Genomic DNA, 24,430 nt, shown 5'->3' with positions numbered 1-24,430 from the left:
GAAACCCATGCACACACAGGGAGAACGTGCAGACTCCGCACAGACAGTGACCCAAGTCAGGAATCGAACCTGGGACCCTGGAGCTGTGAAACAACTGTGCTAACCGCTATGCTACCATGCTGCCTATAGTCGGTCAGATTGTTAGGTGCTGTCTCATCGGAGGTTAGTCAGGATTGATCAGGCATTGCTGGGGGGTTCATTGGGGGTGTTAGGTAGTTAGAAGGGTAGTTGGGTGGTGGGGGCTGGTTTGGTTGGGTTTGCGGGGGTCAGCCAGGGGCTGGATTGGGGAGGAGCGGAGAATCTAGTTGGGAGGCAGAGTTAAACTCAGATTTCTCTGTCTAATATTTCCTTTGTAACCATGCAGGTAAGTAAGTTGGACTTACTCTAAATCTTACTCTAAATCAGAGTCAAAAACATTTTCAGAGGGTACCAGGGAGCTGGGAAATTGTCCGTCAGCAGTCAAACCTCCCAGGCAATTCCCACAGAATCTATGCACCAGGAGTTCCATGGGGTCCCAGCACACAGCATGGGTTGTTACCCTGTTCTCTGAGGATTCGGAGACCCAGGAATCCAGCCCAGGATCTTCTGAGGGTGAGGAGAGCAGGTTGCAGTGAATTGGAATGTCATTTGTGCCAGGGTAAAGCAGAGAAATTAGAACGACTAATTTTCAAATATAATCATCGCTCCTCAAATGTGAGTGAATGTGCCCATTATTGTGGGTAATTCATACGAACACATCTTAAAGTTAGACTGAATATACTGATCTCCAATTATCAAGAAACTGCTGGAGAGACAAGTCACATAGTACAAGACACCAAACAGGGTTCAAAAATAGCCCAATATAAGCCAAAGTCCTGAATTAATTATTATGTGAAGCCCGGGTTGGGATTTTAAAAGCTCATGGATTGTGGGAGAGGGGAGAGGTTGGAGAGGGTGTAGAAGCCCACCATTTTGAGATCCTGGGAAATATTGGTGTCGTAGTCAATGTTCAGTTTTGAGTATTATTCTATCTATAAGTTCTCTCCATGTGCTGATCGCTCTGTCTGAGGAATCAACTGACATCTTGGGCGGGATTCTGTGATCATGAGGATAAATGTTGACGTTGTCGGAAATGCGGTTGCGTTTCCCGATGGTGTCAACATGGCCTCAGGACCAGCAATTCTGGCCCCTACAGGGGGCCAGTACGGCACTGGAGCGACCGCTGATCAACTGGGCGCCGTGGGGTCTGCGCATGCGCAGTGGCACCGCCGCCAATGCGCGCATGCGCAGTGGCACCGCCGCCAACGCGTGCATGCGCAGTGGCTCCCTTCTCTGCGCCGGCCTCGACGCAACATGGCGTAGGGCTACAGGGACCGGCGCGGAAGAAAGGAGGCCACCAGCATGAGAGGCCGGCCCACCAATCGGTGGGCTCCGATCGCGGCCCAGGGCACATCGGAGCCCCCCCCCCCCCCCGGGGTCGGACCCCCCCCCCCCTCCCCCCCCTGCCACAGGTCGCCCCGGACCCTTCCACATTGAGGTCCTGCCGGCTGAGAGCAGGTTAGAACGGCGCTGGCGGGAATCGGGTTTTTGCAACGGCCGCTCAGCCCATCCCGGGCTGAGAATACGCGGCCCCCGATCGGTGCCGCGCTCACCACGCCGGCGCCAATGGCGCTGATTCACCGCTCTGAGGAGAATTGCCTCCTGCCGTCGGGGCGGCGTGGCACGATTCGCGCCGGCCGCGGCAATTCTCCGGCCTGGCCCCGGGCTGAGAGAATCCCGCATCTTGTCTTCAGCATTTTGCAGCTGTGGCCTAATGTTCTATATGGAACTTTTAGTTTAAATTTATGTCCCTGGAAGTTGCCTCAATTCCCTCTTTTTGAGGCTCAAAAATTGAATTTTTCTAGCCTTTCCTCATAACTAAGATCTCTAACAATCAGCATCAACCATATTTTTCAGTGTTCCATTGGTTTTAACTATTGTTACTCAACAATGGCCAGATGTGTTAAATCTACTGAGATTCCAGACTCTTAACATTCATGGAATACATTTTCCACCTCTCCCTCCGAGGTTCTGTAATGAATTCTTGCCCATGTTATATTTGATCTGTTTTCCATATGGCTGTCACGAGGGGCTGGTTTAGCACAGGGCTAAATAACTGGCTTATAAAGCAGACAAGGCAGGCCAGCAGCACGGTTCAATTCCCGTATCAGCCTCCCCAAACAGGTGCCGGAATGTGGCGACTAGGGGCTTTTCACAGTAAGTTCATTTGACGCCTACTTGTGACAATAAGTGATTTTCATTTCATTTTCATTTTATTTAATTTCATTTCAATATACTAAGTCCAGCCCGTTTTACATTTTCGCAATTATCTTTTCAAGTTCAATTTAGTATAATCTGCTGACGTGACCAATTAGCACTGGGTCCTTGAATCCAAGCTCTCAATGTAAATGTGATCAATACTGACATCATGCTGAACTTGTTCTCCATTCTAACATCATTCCCTTACCCGTTCCCAAATAATTACTCTGAACTCTCACAGTTTTGGACTCTGTTATAACCTGCATGAGTCTTACGGGAACGGATCAATTAGCCTCCCCGTGAGCATCATAGACCACAGCTTCCCCGCTGAGGGGGGGGGATCCATCAGCGGAGAAATGAACTATAAAAGCCAGACAAGATGGTGGCCGAGCATGAGTAGTCCCGGCTGGGACTTGAGGTATACTGTGTATATAGTTTGTTTTGCAATAAAATACATTTCTTTACGCCTCTCATTTTGGGCTTCTCTGTGGCCACTAAAGACTCAAAACTAACTTTTCATGTCGAGCTTTGTCAATGCCTTTTGGAAATTTGGTGCATTATGTTACACTATTTTCCACATCCCACGGAGAATGTCACTTACTCGAAGTGTTGGGTTCAGTACACTTTTGATATTTGACTTGTATTAATATTCTTTCTGATCAACTGTTATGTCAGGGCTGAATTGCAAAGCATGATGGTTACCTCTGCTGAAATATGTCAATCTGTCACTGTCGGAAAGCGTGTGTGCGTGAAAGCTGAACACACAAAGAGAAAATTATGCAGCTGAAAGAGGGCCACATGCTGACAGATGCAGTTAAAGCAGAGGTTGCAACTTATAACATAAATGATGCTTGTCAGAGGTGGAACTAGTTATATTTCATATGTCTTGAAATCTTGAAAACAGGTCCGCAGGTCACTGAAAGGGGCAACACAGGTGGAGAAAATAGTCAAGAAGGCATACGGCATGCTTGCCTTCATTGGCTGGGGCATTGAGTATAAGAATTGGCAAGTTATGTTGCAGATGTACAGAACCTTAGTTAGGCCACACTTGGAGTATAGTGTTCAATTCTAGTCGCCACACTACCAGAAGGATGTGGAGGCTTTAGAGAGGGTGCAGAAGAGATTTACCAGGATGTTGCCTGGTATGGAGGGCGTTAGCTATGAGGAGCGGGTGAATAAACTTGGTTTGTTCTCACTGGAACGACAGAGGTTGAGGGGTGACCTGATAGAGGTCTACAAAATTATGAGTGGCATAGACAGAGTGGATAGTCAGAGGCTTTTCCCCAAGGTAGATGGGTCAATTCCTAGGGGGCATAGGTTTAAGGTGCGAGGGGCAAGGTTTAGAGATGTACGAGGCAAGCTTTTTACACAGAGGGTAGTGGGTGCCTGGAACTCGCTGCCGGAGGAGGTGGTGGAAGCAGGGACGATAGTGACATTTAAGGGGCATCTTGACAAATACATGAATAGGATGGGAATAGAGGGATACGAACCCAGGAAGTGTAGAAGATTTTAGTTTAGTCGGGCAGCATGGTCGGCACGGGCCTGGAGAGCCGAAGGGCTTGTTCCTGTGCTGTACGTTTCTTTGTTCTTTGTTTGTTCTTTGTTCTGTTTTAGTTAATGCTTGCTTTATTATGAAATAATGAATAAGATTTTACTCTGTTTGAACCTTTGTGTAAGTACAATGGAAAAGGTGAAATGGAGACTTTCGTGGTAACCTGCAGAAAATAATGGAAAAGAAGAATGTTGGAATTAAAGATTTGAAGGAGTTGAGCAATTATCAGAAATATGGGGCGTCATTCTCCGACCCCCCGCCGGGTCGGAGAATGGCCATTGGCCGCCGTGAATCCCGCCCCCGCCCCCGCCGAAGTCTCCGGTACCGGAGATTGGGCGGGGGCAGGAATCGGGCTGCGCCGGTTGGCGGGACCCCCCGCTCAATTCTCCGGCCCGGATGGGCCGAAGTCCCGCCCAGAAATTGCCTGTCCCGCCGGCGTAAATCAAAGCTGGTATTTACCGGCGGGACCAGGCGGCGTGGGTGGGCTCCGGGGTCCTGGGGGGGGCGCGGGGCGATCTGACCCCGGGGGGTGCCCCCACTGTGGCCTGGCCCGCGATTGGGGCCCACCGATCCGTGGGCGGGCCTGTGCCGTGGGGGCACTCTTTCCCTTCCGCCTCCGCCACGGCCTCCACCATGGCGGAGGTGGAAGAGACTCTCCCCATTGCGCTTGCGCGAGAAACTGTCGGCGGCCGCTGACGCTCCCGTGCATGCGCCGCATTTCCGCGCCAGCTGGCGGGGCACCAAACGCCATTTCCGCCAGCTGGCGGGGCAACAAATGCCATTTCCGCCAGCTGGTGGAGTGGAAATCCCTCTGGCGTCGGCCTAGCCCCTCAATGTTGGGGCCAGTTTTTGGTGCCAGTCGGCGGACATCGCGCCGTTGGGGGAGAATTTCGCCCATGAATCCTAGAAACTTTGGATAAACAGGAAGAAACCTACAAATACTGACACGTTGGGGCATAGGGAGTACATGGACTACCAATGGCCTCAGCTTTATCCAATCATATTGGCAGGACAAACTATGGCCCATTAAGGTATGGCAAGGATCTCTCGATGGGGATAGAAGATAGTTTCTGAGCAAGAGGCAGAGAGGAGTGTGAGGAAGAAGTTTTCTGAGTAGCGAGCGGTAATGACCTGGAACTCACTGCTCATGAGGATGATGGAAGCAGAAACATTCAAGGGGAAAAGATTGAAGGAACGAAAACCTTTCATCTTTGCGGGGATTGAGTGAAGTGTAGGGAAACTCACTGGATTCCTCTGCGGGCGGCCGGTATGGATCCAATGGGCCAATTGTCCTCCTTCAGTGCTGCAATTAGATCCTTGGTGAAGGGAGTGTTGGACGGTCCAAGAGCCTGTCTTTTATGTGAGATATTGGACTCTGTTTACCTTGTCAGCTGCAGGTAAAGTATGAGCCAGTGTTAAGTTCAAAGAACCACAGCGGAGCTCCCCATCGTGTCCTGGCCAATATTCATCCCTCAACCAAAAAGTAGTAAAATGGTCTACCTGGTCATTATCGCATTGTTGTGTCGGAGCTTATTGTGATCAAATAGACTGTGACATCTCCTATATTACAACAGTGAGTTCAATTCAGAAAGAACTTGATTGGCTGTGAAGCACTTTGGGATATCCTGAGGTCATGATAGGCTTTATATAAATGTAAGTTTAACATTTCTTTCTCCATAACAATGCCACGTTGGTCACCCAGCCCCATCTCATAGCTGTAAGGTAGCAACCAGCTCCACATGTGTCACCATGGTTACCCGTGAATTAAAGTACAGTTTCAATTACTAGACAAGCTAATGGATAACAAAAATCAGAGGCTGCGTTGCACGAGAAAACCTTCCTACTTGCTGTACACTTCATGCTGATTAGCCAGTTAAGCAACAGCAGAATTTCCAGGTCCTGGGCTTTACAGGAGATTTCACCTGAAAAAGAAGAAAGGGGTTTTAATTAAAAGTGTAGCTTACAAAAGCAGAACACAATTTTATGAATCATCGCGTCATTGAACAATAGAGTCATTTACAACAGAGAAGGAGGCCATTCAGTCCATCTGCTCAATGCTGACCCTTCACAGAGGAGTCCAGTCAATCCACTATGTCCCTGTATCCTCACAGATTTATTTCCTTCAAGTGCTTTTTGCAATTTCTTTTTGAAATCATTGATTTTTTTCTGCTTTGACAGAAAGTTCCAGGTCATTCCATTCGTTGCACAAGAAAGTTCCTCCTAAAATTCTCCCTGTATGTCTTGTTCAAAACCTTAAATCTGTGGCCCCCTCGACCTTGTACCATTAGTTGACGGGAACAAATTTTCCTTGTCCATCTCATCCAAATCTGTCTTTATCTTATACACCTCCATCAAAATTCCCCTCAATCTGCTTTGCTCCAAATTGAAAAACCCCAGCTTCTGCAGCCTAACCTTGTAACGAAAATCTGTCAATTCTGGCCATTCTGGTAAATATATCCTGAACCTTCTGAAGAACCTGTATATCCATTCTAAAGTGTGGTACCAGGGGCGTCATTCTCCGACCCCCCGCCGGGTCGGAGAATGGCCGTTGGCCGCCGTGAATTCCGCTCCCGCCCCCGCCGAAGTCGCCGGTACCGGAGATTGGGCGGGGGCGGGAATCGGGCCACGCCGGTTGGCGGGACCCCCTGCTCAATTCTCCAGCCCGGATGGGCCGAAGTCCCGCCCAGAAATTGCCTGTCCCGCCGGCGTAAATTAAACCTGGTATTTACCGGCGGGACCAGGCGGCGTGGGCGAGCTCCGGGGTCCTAGGGGGGGGGGGCGCGGGGCGATCTGACCCCAGGGGGTGCCCCCACGGTGGCCTGGCCCGCGATCGGGGCCCACCGATCCGCGAGCGGGCCTGTGCCATGGGGGCACTCTTTCCCTTCCGCCTCCGCCACGGCCTCCACCATGGCGGAGGCGGAAGTGACTCCCCCCACTGCGCATGCGCGGGGAACTTTCAGCGGCCGCTGACGCTCACGCGCACGCGCAGGTAAACTGTCAGCGGCCGCTGACACTCCTGCGCATTTGCCGCATTTCCGCGCCAGCTGGCGGGGCACCAAACGCCATTTCCGCCAGCTGGCGGGGCAACAAACACCATTTCCGCCAGCTGGCGGGGCGGAAATCCCTCCAGCGTCGGCCTAGCCCCTTAATGTTGGGTCGGCGCGATGCCCGTCTGATTGGCGCCGTTTTTGGCGCCAGTCGGCGGACATCGCGCCGTTGGGGGAGAATTTCGCCCAGGTTCTTTACTCAGAGAGTAGTAAGTGCGTGGAATGCCCTGCTGCCAACACTAAGGGCATTCAAATGGTCATTGGATAGACATATGGACGATAAGGGAATAGTGTAGATGGGCTTTAGAGTGGTTTCACAGGTCGGCGTAACATCGAGGGCCGAAGGGCCTGTACTGCGCTGTAATGTTCTATGTTCTATGTTCTATATTCCTCGGGGGCGCGCGGGTGTATCTGGCCCCGGGAGGGCACTCTTTCCCTCTGCACCAGCCGCTGTCAACCTCTGCCATGGCCGGTGCGGAAAAGAACCCCCCTGTGCATGCGCTGGTATGATGCCAGCACACGCACCTTCGGGGCTGCCCGACGCCGGAGTGGTTCACGCCACTCCTCGGCGCCGGAGTGTCCCGCCTCGCCAGTTCGCGGAGAATCCCGCCCAGGTCTTTTCTGTAAAGCAGTGTCAAGAATAACTCTGTAAAGCAAGTATCCCTCTGTACAATTGGTATTTAAGGTGGATTGAAAGCTGAGATTATTATTTTCTTCTTGTTCAAGTGGGAATGAAGATAGTAGCTTTTCAAAAATAATCTTTATTAGTGTCACAAGTAGGCTTACATTAACACTACAATGAAGTTACAGTGCACCTGTTCGGGTGCACTGGCGGAGAATTCAAAATGCCCAATTCACCTAACAAGCACGTCTTTCAGGACTTGTGGGAGGAAACCGGGACACCCGGAGGAAACCCACATAGAAACGGCAAGAACGTACAGACTCCGCACATACAGTGACCCAAGGCGGTAATCGAACTGGAGTCCCTGGTGTTGTGAAGCAACAGTGCTAACCACTGTGCTACCGTGCCACCCATGTATTTACCTCATTGAGTAGTATTCGGTAAAGGGATAATTTTAAGTTATTTTCTGGTATGATGTTAAAGATTTTAATACTGTATCAGTAATAAAGTTACGTTTTAATGTACCGAATCCCTATTTCTTTAAGAAATCACTCCTTGAGTGATGTATTCTTGCCTTACTATCATAGAAAATTTAAATAAAACATTGGGGTTTCGGTCCAGTATCCGAGCCACTGTTGGGGTTTGGTCTGGGATCGAAATAAAATTGGGGCTCTTTGCCGGAGTTTTAAAGTTAAATTCCTTGTTTGACTTGGAGTTATTGCAGTTCAAGTGTGTGTGGAATGGTTGCTTTCTTTAAGGTTTTTAAGTTTAAAAGTTAATGACTTGAGATGGCCCTTTCAATTGCAAAAGTTTTCTGGGTGTAAAAAAGGTCACTCACGATGGATAGCAAAGAGTGACGAAAACTATTCATTTGGGGTTGTTAAAATATGTTGCTGTTAGCCTTATCTAAATGGCATGAGGAAGGCAGAGATAATACAAATAATAGCTCAGAATTTAAATTTGGCAGACACAGCCTGAATCATTAGAATTAGCAAGAATTCAATTACAAATGAAATAATTAGAAATACAGGAGAAAGAAAAACAGAAAGAAATAGAACTAAAGAAATTGGAAATAGCAGGAAAGGAAAGAGAGAGGGCTTTTCAAAAGGAAATGGAAAGAAGGAAGTTTGATGTAGAAATGGAAAGTTTAGCAAAGGAAGAATGGGATAAGGAAAAAGTTTGGAAATGACAGAAGCAAAGGAAAAGGAGAGAGAATTTGAACTTTGGAAACAGGAACTGCAAAGAGAACCTCAATGGAGAATGAGATGCTGAGGAAGGTCTAGAGGAAGAAGTACTCCATAGATTAAATTTAGTGAGAATATATTTAAATATATTAAATCACTGCCAAGCTTTGATGAGAAAAATGTGGAAGTCTTTTTCATCTCATTTGGGAAAGTGCCGAGACAATTGAATTTGCCAATGATCATGTGGGTGGTGTTAGTTCAAACAAAGTTGGTCGGTAGAACGAGTGAAGTGTTTGTATCACTATCAGAAGAGGTATCTAGGGATTATGATGAGGCGGTAAAAACATTTTAAGAGTATATGAACTAGTGCCAGAAGCCCACAGACAGAAGTTTAAAAATCTAAGGCAAGAACCAAGTCAGACATCTACAGAATTTGAAAGAATGAAACAAAAGAATTTTGATGGGTCGATAAGAGCAGTAAACATAAACCAAATGTATGACGTTCTTCTGGAAACAATTATTTTGGAAGATTTTCGTGAATCACCTCTGGCAATAATGGGAACTCATGTGGAAGAGCAAAGAGTTAAAACTGCTAGCCTGGCAGCAGATATGGTAGATGAATTTGCATTAGTTCACAAATCAAAGTCTGGTTTTCAACATCAAATTCAATCTTTGAAGGATAGAAACGGAGGAAATTAAAAAGTCACAGGTAGTGCAGGCAAAGAGGGTTTAGCTGGTGGTGTTAAGGAGACTTTGATTCAGGTTAAAAAGGAAACCTGTGATAATGGAAGAGAGATAAGAGCACCCAAGTGTTTTTTGCAACCTATTCATAGAATTTACAGTGCAGAAGGAGGCCATTCGCCCCATCGAGTCTGCACCGGCCCTTGGAAAGAGCATCCTACCCAAGCCCACACCTCCACCCTATCCCAGTAACCCAGTAACCCCATCCAACCTTTTTGGGCACTAAGGGCAATTTAACATGGCCAATTCACCTAACCTGAACATTTTGGACTGCGGGAGGAAACTGGAGCACCCGGAGGATCTCACGCAGACACTGGGAGAACGTGCAGACTCCGCACAGGCAGTGACGCAAGCCGGGAACCGAACCTGGATCCCTGGAGCTGTGAAGCAACTGTGCTACCGTGCTGCCCAAAATTTCATTGTAATAAAGTTGGACACGAAAACTCAGTGTTGGTGGCTTAAGTAAAGTACTGGGAGGACAGAGTAAAGCAAGAGAAGCCAGCGGGGTTTATTGAAGTGGGAAGAAAAAACATTGTTCCAGTGGAAGAAGTGCAACAGAGTGTACAGCCTCTTCAGATGTGGGTTGATGAGCAGGTGCCGGATCATTTTGAGGATTTTATTTGTGGGGGTAAGGTTTACGCATGTGTACAAGGTGGAGTAGGTAAGGAAATTAAGATCTTAAGGGATGCAGGAGCAAATCAGTCTTTAATGGTGAGAGATATGGAGATGGGCGGGATTCTCCGACCCCCCCCCCCCCCACCGCTGGGTCAGAGAATCCCCGGTGGAGGCGCGAATCTCGCCCTGCCGCCCGACGCTGGCTGCCATATTCTCCGGCGCCGTTTTTCGGGTGGGAGCGGGATCGCCGCAATGCTGGTCGGGGGCCGTTGACAACGGCCTCCCCCGGCGATTCTCTGGGCCCCGATGGGCCGAGCGGCCGTCCATTTTTGGCCAGCCCCGCCGGTGTGAATCACTCAACTCACGCACCAGCAGGACCTGGCAGGTGAGTATGCATGGGCGGTCCTCAGGGGGCATGGGGGGATCTGCCCCGGGGGAGCCCCACGGTGGCCTGGCCCGCGATCGGGGCCCATCGATCTGCAGACGGGCTTGTTCTGTGGGGGCACTTCTTCCTTCCGCACGGGCCCCTGTAGGGCTCCGCCATATTGCCTGGGGGCCAGAGTGGAGAAGAGAACCCCCCGCGCATGCACGAGAACGCGCCGGCCGGTCCGCACATGTGCGGATTCACGCCAGCCGTTCCGCGCATGCGCAAGCTCGCGTCGTCCCTTCGGCGCTGGCTGGAGCGGTGCCAACACCTCCGGCGTCCACCTAGCTCCCTAGAAAGATGAGAATTCCTCACCTTGGGGGGGCCATTGACGCCGGAGTCATTGGCACCGGTTTCCCGCCGGCGTGGGGACTTAGTCCCCAGAAGGGAGGATCCCGGCCATGTAGTTTGGAAGGCGAATTGCCAGAAATGGTGATAATATGTGGAATTATTGGTGAGAGGCGTAGTGTCCACTATGTAAGGTAAAGTTAGAGTCTGGTGAAAAATGGTGAAGTGGGGGATGATGCGGATATCTTTAGTTCAAGAAAGAGTCAGAGATAAAACAATTGTATCGGAAAGCGTGCATGCAAAGCATAAATATACATCAGAATGTTTTTACATTCAAAATAATGTAGTAATGGGAAAATTGAGATCTTTACATATTCAAGCTGATGAGAAATGGACAGATTTCATTAAGTGGTATTACTGGTGGATTATAGAAAGGAGGGTTTTCAGGTAGTGCCTGAGGTTCCAGTAGGGGGTCATTTAGGAGCAAGGAAAATGCAAGCAAACATACATTTTTATTGGTCTAGACTGGATAAGGATGTACTTTAATTTTGCAGTACAAGTCACCGTTGTCAGGTAATAGGGAGACACGAAGCGGTAATCAAAACTGCACTTTTAGTACCCATTCCAGCACTCGAGGGACCTTTTACTAGAGTCTTAATTTATTGTGTTGGATCCCTGCCTAAAACAAAAGTAGGTATCAGCATCTGTTGACCATAATGGATGCAACCTCTAGATTTCCGGATGTAATTAAGAAACATTAAAGGTAAGAGGGGTGGAGAGGAGTTAATCCAATGTTTTACTAGACACGGGCTACCAAAAGAAATTCAATCAGATCAGGGATCCACTTTTATGAAGTTATTCAAAGAAGTTACGGATCGCGTAGGAATAAAGCATTTTCATAGATCATAGAAGAGTAAATCTTCCATCTGTACCTGGTCTGGCCTATATGTGACTCCAGATCCACAGCAATGTGGTTGACTCTTATGTGCTCTCTGAAATGGCCTAGCAAGCCGCTCAGTTGTAATCAACCACTACAAAAACACGAAAAAGAGATGAAACCGGAAAGACCACCCAGCATCGAACCAGGCACCGGAAACAACAACGACAAACCCAGCCCTGCCGACCCTGCAAAGTCTTCCTTATTAACATCTGGGGGCTTGTGCCAAAGTTGGGAGGGCTATCTCACAGACTAGTCAAGCAACAGCCTGACATATTCATGCTCACATCACACCTTACAGACACTGTCACAGACACCACAATCACCATTTCTGTGTATGTCCTGTCTCACTGGCAAGACAGACCCAGCTGAGGTGAGAGCACAGTGGTATACAGTCAGGAGGGAGTTGCCCTGGGAGTCCTCAATATCGACTCTGAACTCCATGAAGTCTCATGGCTTCAGGTTAAACATGGGCAAGGAAACTTCCTGCTGATTACCAAATACCATCCACCATCAGCTGATGAATCAGTACTTCTCCATGTTGAACACCACTTGGAAGAAGAACTGAGGGTGGAAAGGGGGAGGATTATGCTCTGGGTGGGGGACTTCAATGTCTATCACCAAGAGTGACTTGATAGTGCAACCACAGACCAGGCTGGCCATGTACTAAAGGACATAACTGCTAGACTGGGACTGCAGCAGTTGGTGAAGGAAACAACAAGATGGGAAAACATACTTAACCTCATCCTCACCGACATGCCTGCTGCAGTTGCACCTGTCCATAACAGTATCGATAGAAGTGACCACAGCACAGTCCTTGTGGAGAGAAAGATCCACCTTCACATTGAGGATACCTTCCATTGTGTTGTGCGGCATTACCAAAGTGCTATATGAGATAGATTTTGAATCGATCAAGCAACTCAAGATTGGGCATCCATGAGGCACTGTGGGCCATCAGCAGCAACAGAATTGTACGCAACCACAATCTGCCACTTCATGGCCCAGAATATTCCCCACTCTAACATTATCACCAAGCCAGGGGATCAACCCTGGTTCAATTAAACGTGCAGGAGGGCATGCCAGGAGCAACACCAGGCACACCGAAAAATGAGGTGTCAACTTGGTGAAGCTACAGCACAGGACTACAGGGGCTGGTTTAGCACAGTGGGCTAAACAGCTGGCTTGTAATGTAGAACAAGGCCAGCAGCGCGGGTTCAATTCCCATACCGGCCTCCCCGAACAGGCGCCGGATTGTGGCGACTAGGGGCTTTTCACAGTAACTTCATTGAAGCCTACTTGTGACAAGAAGCGATTATTATTGCAGTACATTTAGGAGATCAATCAGATTCATGTAAGGTATCGATGCTCCTAACAGCGGCAGGGCCCAAAGCAATTGCTGTGTTCAATACATTTTAATTTGCAAACGATGAAGATAGTAAAAATTTTAACAAAATAATTTGAAGATTTGATGCACATTGCACCCCCAGAAATAATGACATTTATGACCGCTATGAGTTTAGATCACATTTACAGAAGAGTCTGTAGATCATTTCATCACTGATTTAAAATTAAAAGCCAAAACTTGTAACTTTTCTGCGGTGGAATCTTCCATGAATTGGGAGTTCTATGAGGTATGCAAACACCTGCTGGTCCTGAAAGCACCCAAGGCCAACCCCACATTTTAATTGGACCTTGATACAACTGCCAAGGTTTCCAGATGCTCAGGGTGCGTGGAATTCGAAATGAACAGGAGGCCTCACGGTTCTTACATAAATCTTACAGAATTCAAGACTATTACCATTCAGGTGCCTGAAAGTAACATCTAAGGAGTGAGTTTCGACTCTTTAATCACACCATGAAGGGGTTCAGCCACAGCACCCCCATCCCGGGGTTGTGGGGAGGGAGGGGGGGGGTACTGGCGGTAGAGAGGACACCCACCTGAGTTCAACCTCTTCCCAACAGCATGAGCCATACTGCCCGAGGTCACTAGACAAACCCCCACTGTGGCCCAGAATACAGTACCAAAGGGCACTTGCCTCCTTGCTCCCCCTTGAAGTCAATGGCGCCTGGTTCCCGTTTTTCATGCACCAAATCACGCTCACGTGACTCCCGGTCCGGAGGGGGGCGGGGGGGGGGGGGGGGGGGGCGGGGGGGGGGGGGGCGCAGGAGCAGACCTGGAGACCGTTAAATCCGGCTTCCTGGATTCAACGGTCATATGTCAGTGAATTTAACCTAGTTGTTTAGTGTTCCCAACCGCTCTGGGCGAGAAGCTCACAGGGCTGGTGGGGCGGGTCGGGAGACCCGCAAGGGATTTGACGCCCAGCAGGATTCCAGCCTTTGCTCTAACGCCCAAATCGAAAGGCCATCACAATTCCTGACTGGAACTAGCGGCCCCGGAAAATTACCCACCCCCCCATCAATATTTGTTGATTGAGTTACGTTTCATTGTTGCAATGTTGGGAATGATGCAACTAATTTTCACAATATGAGAATTCGCTGTACTCCCTGGTGAGTGACTGTTCTGTGTGAGTTACATTCACTGACCTTGATGTCTTAGGACATGTAGAATCCAACGAAAGAGACACACAGGAATGCATAGTAGGATGTAATGAACATTGGTTTATTTGATACATACAACTAACTCTCTTCCACCCAGGTTAGGGTTTTTATACAATGGTGTTCCCCTTTGTTAAAGGAAAACCCCGCCCCATTTTACTGCGGGAGTTCATACTGTGTGGGGGTCATGGGGACCTGGATGGTGCATAACCTATGACCTCTGAGGGGGTCGTACCAGAACACTCCCAGTAATGTGGCAAAGGTAGTGAACAGTAAAAAATGTAATTTAATGACTTTAACTATTAACTTGTGTCTCCATGTAGATTCTTTCAGCCCATAGAATGAGGCAAGATATCACACTAACACCTTATTGCAAGTGCATTTATTTAACAATACAAAAACAGTGAATAAATAATTAATGTAAGTATATTTCCCACACGGGCACGTTAAACTCTAAGTTTACCAATGCACTCTGTGACTGCTGGCATTGAAACCCCTTGACAGTAAAATGAGAATAAAGTGGCACAGTGGTTTAATTCTGGCCTTGGCTGACTGTGTGGAGTTTGCACTTTCTCTCCCCATGTCTGTGTGGGTTTCCCCTGCATGCTCTGGTTTCCTCCCACAGTCCAAAGATGTGCAGGTTAGCTGGATTGGCCATTCTAAATTTCCCCTTGCGTCCAAAAGATATACCGGTTAGGTGAGGTTACAGGGATAGGGCAGGGGAGTGAGCCTAGTTTGGATGCTGTTTCGGAGGGTCAGTGCAGACTCGATGGGCTGAAAGGCCTCCTTCTACACTGTAGGGTCTCTATGGAAACCTCTTTGAAAGGACAGTACTGGTAGCCTTTGCACACATCAAACAAACCCAATAGGCTAATATAAAAGCAAATTACTATGCTGGAACCTGAAACAAAATCAGAAAAGACTGGACAATCTCAGCAGACCTCGCGGAGAGAGAAAGGAGCTAAAGTTTCGAGTCTGGATGATTGTTCGTCAAAGCTAAAGAGAACTGGAAATGGGATCAGATTTATACTGGCGTGGGGTGGAGTGGCTGGATGGTGAGTGAGCAATAGATGGAGATTGTCAAAGATGTCAAGGACAGAAAGACTAAAGGAAGGTAAATGGCGGTGATCAAGGCTAAGGAGGGTGTTGGTAGTGGCACATAAAGAGATCAGAATGGGTGAATGGCAGAACAAAGGGAACAATAATAACTTTTATTGTCACAAGTAGGCATACATTAACACTGCGATGAAGTTACTGTGAAAAGCCCCAAGGCGCCTGTTCGGGTACACAGGGGGAGAATTCAGAATGCCCAAATTACCTAACAGCATGTCTTACGGGACTTAGCAGTATGTGAAAGTTGGCCCAAGTGGAGTGGGGGAGAGGGGGAACAATGTTGCAGGATAAACAGATCAATGGAAAGAATGAAAATAAATTGATAGCAATAAAAGTGGGATGAGGGTGGAAGAGAGATAGACTGTTCTCATGAAATCCACCAAGCCTGCAAAGTGTGCTATTCCTGCTGGCTTGAACTTTCCAGAAACCAACAGCAAGAGGAGCAGCTGAGGATTGCCTGTATTTATTGCTTTACAATAGGTTGTAACAACCTGTTGTTAGGCCCTCGGGTGGTTCCCTGTCAATGAACTGCTTAGGGTGTTCTTACCACGGAATTATTGTTAAGGTTCCTTTTGAGACTCCGGGGAAGTCGATTAAATGTCAAATCTTGCAAATACTGGTTGTTATCCAGTTCATCCAGCAGAGGGCAGTAGAGCGGAGCTGCTGATTGGCTGTTGCGGGAAAATTTGCATCAGTGCATTGAGGTCACTGCATCCAGAAAGTGTACCTGAGCAAGACACCCTAGGTCTTCAAGTGCAGGCAAGCATCCAGCAAAGGGCAGTAGCGCGGAGTTGCTGATTGGCTGTTGTGGGGAACATTTGCATCAGTGCATTGCGGTCACCGTATCTTTTTTTTAATTATACATTTCGTGTACCCAATTCATTTTTTTTTCCAATTAAGGGGCAATTTAGCATGTTTAATCCACCTACCTTGCACATCTTTGGGTTGTGGGGGCGAAACCCACGCAAACATGAGGGGAACGTGCAAACTCCACACGGACAGTGACCCAGAGCCGGGATCGAACCTGGGACCTCGGCGCCGTGAGGCAACAGGGCTAACCCACTGCACCACCGTGCTTCCCAGTCACCGTATCTTGAAGGTGGTTTGTGGAGGAACTGTTGTCAAGTAACATAAGAACATAAGAACTAGGAACAGGAGTAGGCCATCTGGCCCCTCGAGCCTGCTCCACCATTTAATGAGATCATGGCTGATCTTTGTGGACTCAGCTCCACTCTCCGGCCCGTACACCATATCCCCGAATCCCTTTATTCTTTAGGAAGGCATCTATCTTTTTCTCAAAAACGTTTAAAGAAGGAGCCTCAACTGCTTCACTGGGCAAGGAATTCCAGAGATTCACAACCCTATGGGTGAAGAGGTTCCTCTTACACTCCGTCCTAAATCTACCTCCCCTTATTTTGAGGCTATGCCCCCTAGTTCTGCTTTCCCCGACCAGTGGAAACAACCTGCCCGCATCTATCCTATCTATTCCCTTCATAATTTTATATGTCTCATAAGATCCCCCCACATCCTTCTAAACTCCAATGAGTACAGTCCCAGTCTACTCAACCTCTCATCATAATCTAATCCCCTCAACTCTGGGATCAACCTAGTGAATCTCCTCTGCACTCCCTACAGTGCCAATATGTCCTTTCTCAGGAAAGGAGACCAAAACTGAACACAATACTCCAGGTGTGGCCTCACCAACACCCTATACAATTGCAGCATAACCTCACTAGTCTTGAACTCCACTTCTCTAGCAATGAAAGACAGTTAAACCCGAAACACTTCTTCAGTGTTTCCCTCCCTAGCGCCTCCTCTAACCAAATAAAAAAAAGACAATCACTGTAAGGATCCCAGCCGAGTAAAGATCAGGAGGGAAGCTCAAGGGCAGGTAGCAGTAGAAAGCAGTTGACCCGTGATGTCACTGCCTGCAGGTAAGTGATTGGCTGGTGACTGGTAAGTAGTTTTTCTTTTCCCTGAGGTGTTATCGTGTTGGGCGCAGTGGTTTCTGAGTGAGTGCTTGCTGAGAAGGGGAGTACATTTTTTTTAAAACTTACTGTTGGGAGTTTCCAGCTGAATCCGGTCGGAGTGTGGACAGAGTGACTGCTGGGTAAGTAGTAAAGATTTAAATTGTTTGCGCAGGCCCATAACAGCTGATTGCTGTTCTCACATGGGGCGCAGTGGTTGCTGGTTAAGTGTTTTATTTTTACCTGTATTTAAGTTGGGCAGTTTCTAAACCCTACACTTGTAGTGTCCCCCACCCTTCCACCTCCTTTAACCTAAGGGGTAGAGTGAATAACAGGTAAGCTCTTTCTCTCTTTTCTTTTTTTATCTAGAGGGGATGGCAGGGAAGGCATTGCAATGTTCCTCCTGCAGAATGTTTGAGGTGAGGGACGCCGTCAGTGTCCCTGCTGATTTCACCTGTGGGCAGTGCACCCATCTCCAGCTCCTCAGAAACCCCGTTAGGGAACTGGAGCTGGAGCTGGATGAACTTTGGATCATTCGGGAGGCAGAGGTGGTCATAGATAGTAGCTTCAGGGATGTAGTTACTCCGAAAAATCAAGGTAGATGGGTGACGGTGAGAAGGGCTGGGAGGAAGCAGTCAGTGCAGGGATCCTCTGTGGTCGTTCCCCTCAGTAACAAGTATACCGCTTTGGATACTGTTGAGGGGGATGACCTACCAGGGGTAAGCCACCGTGAACGGATCTCCAGCACTGAGTCCGTCCCTGTAGCTCAGAAGGGAAGGAGGGAGAGCAGGAGAGCAATAGTTATTGGGGACTCGATAGTTAGAGGGACAGATAGACGGTTCTGGGGCAGCGAAAGAGACTCACGGATAGTATGTTGCCTCCCGGGTGCCAGGGTCCGTGACGTCTCGGACCGTGTTTTCAGAATCCTTAAAGGGGAGGGGGGGCAGTCACAAGTCGTGGTACACATCGGTCCCAACGACATAGGTAAGAGAAGGGACGGGGATTTAAAACAGGAATTTAGGGAGCTAGGCTGGAAGCTGAGAGCCAGGACAAACCATGTTGTCATCTCTGGTGTGTTGCCGGTGTCACGTGCTAGTGAGGTGAGGAACAGGGAGAGAGTGAAGATAAACACGTGGCTGCAGGGATGGTGTAGGAGGGAGGGTTTCAGGTACGTGGATAATTGGAGCACATTCTGGGGAAGGTGTACAGACAGGACGGTTTACACCTGAACCAGAGGGGCACCAATATCCTGGGAGGGAAATTTGCTACAGCTCTTCTGGGGGGTTTAAACTAATTTGTCACGGGGCTGGGAAAACGAGCTGTGTTCCAGAAGCTAGTGTTGAGAGTAGTGAGGTACTGAGGAGGGTATCAAGGTCGCAGGAGTGTACCGGCAGACAGAAAGGTGGGTTGAAGTGTGTCTACTTCAATGCAAGGAGTACCCGGAATAAGGTAGGTGAACTTGGAGTGTGGATTGGTACTTGGGACTACGATGTTGTGGCCATTACGGAGACATGGTTAGAACAGGGCCAGGAATGGTTGTTGGAAGTTCCGGGGTATAGATGTTCCAGTAAGGGTAGGGAAGGTGGTAAAAGAGGTGGAAGAGTCGCATTGTTAATCAAGGATAGTTTAACGGCAGCAGAAAGGCAGTTTGAAGGGGATCTGAAGTAATGGGGGCCGAAGTTAGAAATAGGAAAGGAGCGGTCACATTGTTAGGAGTTTTCTATAGGCCCCCAAATAGTAATAGAGATGTGGAGGAAGAAATTGCAAAACACATTATGGATAGGTGTGGAGGTCTCAGGGTAGTTGTCATGGGTGACTTTAACTTTCCAAATATTGATTAGAACCTCGATAGGTCGAACAGTTCGGATGGGGCAGTTTTTGGACAGTGTGTGAAGGAGAATATGTGGATAGGCCGACAAGAGGGGGGGCCACATTGGATTTGGTACTGGGTAATGAACTGGGCCAAGTGTTAGATTTATTTGTGGGAGAGCACTTTGGAGATAGTCACCACAATTCGGTATCTTTCACTATTGCAATGGAGAGGGATAGGGCCATACGGCAGGGCAAGGATTATAATTGGGGGAGGGGTAATTATGATGCGATTAGGCAAGAATTAGGGAGCAAAAGATGGGAACAGAAACTGTCAGGGAAAGGCACAAATGAAAAGTGGAGCTTGTTCAAGGAACAAATACTGCATGTCCTTGATAGGCATGTCCCTGTCAGGCAGGGAGGAAATGGCCATATGAGGGAACCATGGTTCACAAAAGAGGTTGAATATCTTGTGAAGAGGAAAATGGAAGAGTATGTAAGGATAAGAAAACAAGGTTCAGTAGGGTCGCTTGAGGGTTACAAGGTAGCAAGGAATGAGCTGAAAAAAGGGCTTAGGAGAGCTAGGAGGGGGCATAAGAAGTCCTTGGTGGGTCGGATCAAGGAAAACCCCAAGGCTATTTACTCTTATGTGAGAAATAAAAGAATGACCAGGGTGAGGGTAGGGCCAGTCAAGGACAGTAGTGGGAACTTGTGCATGGAGTCAGAAGAAATAGGAGAGGCATTGAATGAATACTTTTCTTCAGTGTTCAGAAAGGAGACGGGCCATAATTTTGAGGATGAGAGTGTGATTCAGGTGGGTAGGCTGGAGGAGGTAGATGTTCTCAGGAAGGATGTATTAGCAATTTTGAAAAACCTGAGGGTCGCCTAGACCTCTGGGCCAGATGGGATATACGTAAGGATTCTTTGGGAGGCAAGAGATGAGATTGCAGAGCCTTTGGCTCACTGTCCACGGGGATAGTGCCAGAGGACTGGAGAGTGGCAAATGTTGTTCCTTTGTTCAAGAAAGAGAATAGGAATGACCCTGGTAAATATAGGCCAGTTAGTCTTACTTCAGTTGTCGTGAAGATAATGGAAAAGGTCCTAAAGGATAGGACTTATGAACGTTTGGAAAGACGCAACTTAATCCGGGATAGTCAACACGGATTTGTGAAGGATAGGTCTTGCCTCAAAAATTTGATTGAATTCTTTGAGGAGGTAACTAAGTGTGTAGATGAAGGTAGAGCAGGTGATGTCGTATACATGGATTTTAGTAAGGCGTTTGATAAGGTTCCCCATGGTCAGCTCATGAAGAAAGTAAGGAGGTGTGGGATAGAAGGGAATTTGGCAAATTGGATAAGTAACTAGCTATCACATAGAAGACAGAGGGTGATGGTGGATGGAAAATGTTCAGACTGGAGACCAGTTACCAGCGGTGTACACAGGCATCAGTGCTGGGACCTCTGCTATTTGTCATTTTTATCAATGACATGGAGGAAGGAGCTGAAGGGTGGGTCAGTAAATTTGCTGATGACACCAAGATTGGTGGAGTAGTGGATGAGATGGAGGGCTGTTGTCGGCTGCAAAGAGACATTGATAGGATGCAGAGCTGGGCCGAAAAATGGCAGATGGAGTTTAATCCTGATAATTGCGAGGTGATTCATTTTGGTAGAAAAAATTTGAATGTGGATTACAGGGTCAACGGCAGGGTTCTGAGGAATGTGAAGGAATAGAGAGATCTTGGGGTTCATGTCCACAGATCTCTGAAGGTTGCCACTCAAGTGGATAGAGCCGTAAAGAAGGCTAATCGTGTATTAGCGTTTATTAGCTTGAGTTTAAGAGCCGTGGGGTTATGCTGCAACTATACATGACCCTGGTGAGACCACATTTGGAATATTGTGTGCCATTCTGGTCACCTCATTATAGGAAGGATGTGGAAGCATTGGAAAGGGTGCAAAGGAGATTTACCAGGATGCTGCCTGGTTTGCAGGATAGGTCTTATGGGGAAAGGTTGAGGGAGCGAGGGCTTTTCTCTTTGGAGCGGAGGAGGATGAGAGGCGACTTAATAGAGGTTTATAAGATGATGAGGGGGATAGATAGAGTGGACGTTCAGAGATTATTTCCTCGGGTGGATGTAGCTGTTACAAAGGGGCATAACTATAAGATTCAGGGTGGGAGATATAGGAGGGATGTCCGAGGTAGGTTCTTTACTCAGAGAGTGGTTCGGGTGTGGAATGGACTGCCTGCTGTGATAGTGGAGTCGGACACTTTAGGAACTTTCAAGCGGTTCTTGGATAGGCACATGGAGCACACCAGAATGACAGGGAGTGGGATAGCTTGATCTTGGTTTCGGACAATGCTCGGCACAACATCGAGGGCCGCAGGGCCTGTTCTGTGCTGTCCTGTTCTACGTTCTATGTTTTATCTCCAAGATCCAAACTAGTTAGTCGTTAAACTATTCAGGGATTTTGTGGCTTGATCTCCAGTCCGTCTCTTGGCATTCAGAATGCTCACAAGTAACCATCAGCCATTTTGCAGCCTGTCCCAACAGGTCAGTTCACAGCTGTTTTTTCCCATTGATTCATAAGCGTGGGTGCTGTTGATAAGGCCAGCATTTACTGCCATTCCGAACTGCCCTGAGCAAATAATGGTGAGCTCATTCCTAAAATTACTTCATCCCCACAGTGCTGTTCAGGAGTTCCAGCATTTTAACACATCAGCAATGGAAAACAGTGAAATATTTCTAAGTCAGGATGGTGTGTGACTTGGAAGAGAACTTGAACCATAATGAATCCAATTCACACACACTTTCTCCTGTTTCATGGACATAACCTCAGGGGTAACCTCAATTGCATTTGTCTGAATGAGGTCTCTTTGCTACGCCAGCAGACTATGGGAAAATCAGAGAATCAATGTCTGTTCAGAATGGAAAATTAAAAAGACAATAGCCAGAAAAGGTCACTGAAACCAAATTAACCATCCCTGAAAGAAAATCTTGAAATGCTAACTCTCTTTTTCATTCCACAGATGATGCCAAACCTGCTGGGTTTTCCCAGCACTTCCTGTTTCTATTTCAGACCTCCAGCTCTGCAGTACATTCCTTTTTATGTACCCGGCCTCCGTATTCTTGCCTCACATATTGACGTCTGCCATCTGGTCCTTCACCTCACTCCGAGAAATCTATCCCTTACCTTAACCCATGGAATCTGTTCTCTCCAGCACCATAGCATTCCCATAGAAGCAAATGCCTCAGGACCCTAACTCTTCATCGAACCATATCTCGCCCATGATCTAACACTTCAGCAAAATCCATTCTTCCACACCCTCACTTTCACCAAAACCAAGACCTAATCTTTCATCAAACCCAAACGCTTCTGCTCTAATTCTTTGTCAAAACCAATCCCTCCAATACTCCATTTTTCTATAAGCGCCCATCATTTAATATTCAAACCTCTCATCAAATTTTACCCATCGAATAGCAAAACTTGAATCAAACCCTATCCCTCTCGTACTCAAAGCTTTTATCAAAATTGATCTTTCTCAGATCTTAACTCTGCCATTCAAGCACATCTTTCTTGTGTACTAACTCTCACATTGCATTGTAGCACAGTGGTTAAGATTGTTGCTTCACAACGTCAGGGTCCCAGGTTCAGTTCCCGGATTGGGTCACCGTCTGTACGGATTCTGCACGTTCTCCCCGTGTCTACGCTGGTTTCCTCCGGGTGCTCCGATTTCCTCCCACAAGTCCCGAAAGACGTGCTGTAATTTGGACATTCTAAATTCTCCCTCTGTGTACCCGAACAGGCGCTGGAATGTGGCGACTCGGGGCTTTTCACAGTAACTTTGTTGCAGTGTTAATGTAAGCCTACTTGTGACAAGAAAGATACATCGAAGCCTATCACTTCCGCACTCTAACTCTCTCACCCAAACGCCAACCCCCTGGAACTTTCAATCACATCTCTTTCGAGGCCAACTTTCTATAAAACTCCATCCTGCTAGCATCATACTTTTGCATCAAAATTCATATTTCAAATATCCTAACTCCATTAAAACACAACCCTGACTGCCTAAGGGCTAAATTGCCCTTAGTGTCCAAACATAAAAGTTAGGAGGGGTTGTTGGATTATGGGGATAGGGCGGAAGTGTAGGGCTCAAAGTGGGTTGGTGCAGACTCGATGGGCCGAATGGCCTCCTTCTGCACTGCATGTATGTTCTATGTTCTATGTTCCACCCTATTGGTTTCTTTGAAGTCTCTCCCTCAAATACTCCAACTAGCTATCAAAATGTAGAAATTCTAGATCCTAACAACAGGCCGCTCTCATTTTCACAATCATGCTTAAAGCTGATTCTTCATCAAAGCTTCTCCAATTGGGATCAATCTCACTGATTCCTCTTGACTTGTTCCAATATGTGTATAAATATAGATTTGGAGCGTGATTCTCCCAAATGAAGACTAGAACATTGAACATGGAACATACAGTGCAGAAGAGGCCATTCAGCATCAAGTCTGCACCGACCCACTTAAGCCCTCACTTCCACCCTATCCCCATAACCCAATAACCCCTCCTAACCTTTTTGGACACTAAGGGCAATTTAGCATGGCCAATCCACCTAACCTGCACATCTTTGGATTGTGGGGGGAAACTGGAGCACCCGGAGGAAACCGACGCAGACACGGGGAGAACGTGCAGACATTGCACGGACAGTGACCCAGCAGGGAATCGAAACTGGGATCCTGGCGCTGTGAATCCACAGTGCTATCCACATGTGCAACCGTGCTGCACAAATGAAAGTGGAGAATTTGGCACAAAGTGCTTCCGCCACCAGGAAAACCGGAGTTATTCCTGCTGGCGCTAGGAGTGAATCTGATGTTCCATGCAATGGGACTTAGGAATTTTCTTTTATCCAGTCTGTGCATCAAGGCCAGAGGTGGGGATCCCAAAGGCCCGGTGAACCAGGTGACAGGTTTCACGCCGATCGTGAAGCCATGGTCTCTCGGCTTGCACCACCAGCATTGGCGAGGCTCCCGATGGCCCGAGGAGGATCCCACCCAGACTCAACGGGAACATGCAAATCGGTCATGATCCCTAATTTGAATCTTATTTATGGGTAGGATGCCCGATTCGCTGGTCGCCTGAGATGCACCAGCATCCCCAATCTGGAGTCCTGCTGACCTGAATTGATACAATCCTGAAAAATGGAAACCTGGTGGCTTTCACTCCGAGGGGTGGCAAGGGGGTGAATAACCTCCCTATGATTGCCTCCAGAGTGCCAAGGGGCTTCATCGGCTGCAGGGGCTCA

General features: G+C 47.9%; 1 protein-coding gene across 5 annotated transcripts in view; it reads right to left on the bottom strand.

Annotated features, from left to right (window-relative positions):
* Positions 1-24,430, bottom strand: part of LOC140398299 (CMP-N-acetylneuraminate-beta-galactosamide-alpha-2,3-sialyltransferase 4-like) — a 189,815-nt gene that overhangs the window by 149,725 nt on the left and 15,660 nt on the right. For 4 of the 5 annotated variants that reach the window (XM_072486825.1, XM_072486823.1, XM_072486821.1 and 1 more), the window contains exon 2: positions 5,674-5,751. In XM_072486825.1, the coding sequence (XP_072342926.1) occupies positions 5,674-5,689 (16 nt within the window). In that variant the 5' untranslated portion in view covers positions 5,690-5,751. The other variant, XM_072486824.1, reaches the window with a different exon arrangement.

This window comes from Scyliorhinus torazame, chromosome 21 (genome assembly GCF_047496885.1).
Source record: "Scyliorhinus torazame isolate Kashiwa2021f chromosome 21, sScyTor2.1, whole genome shotgun sequence".
NCBI classification, from domain to species: domain Eukaryota; kingdom Metazoa; phylum Chordata; class Chondrichthyes; order Carcharhiniformes; family Scyliorhinidae; genus Scyliorhinus; species Scyliorhinus torazame.
The sequence above is the reverse complement of the archived record's forward strand: the minus strand, read 5'-3'. Positions and strand labels throughout refer to the sequence as shown.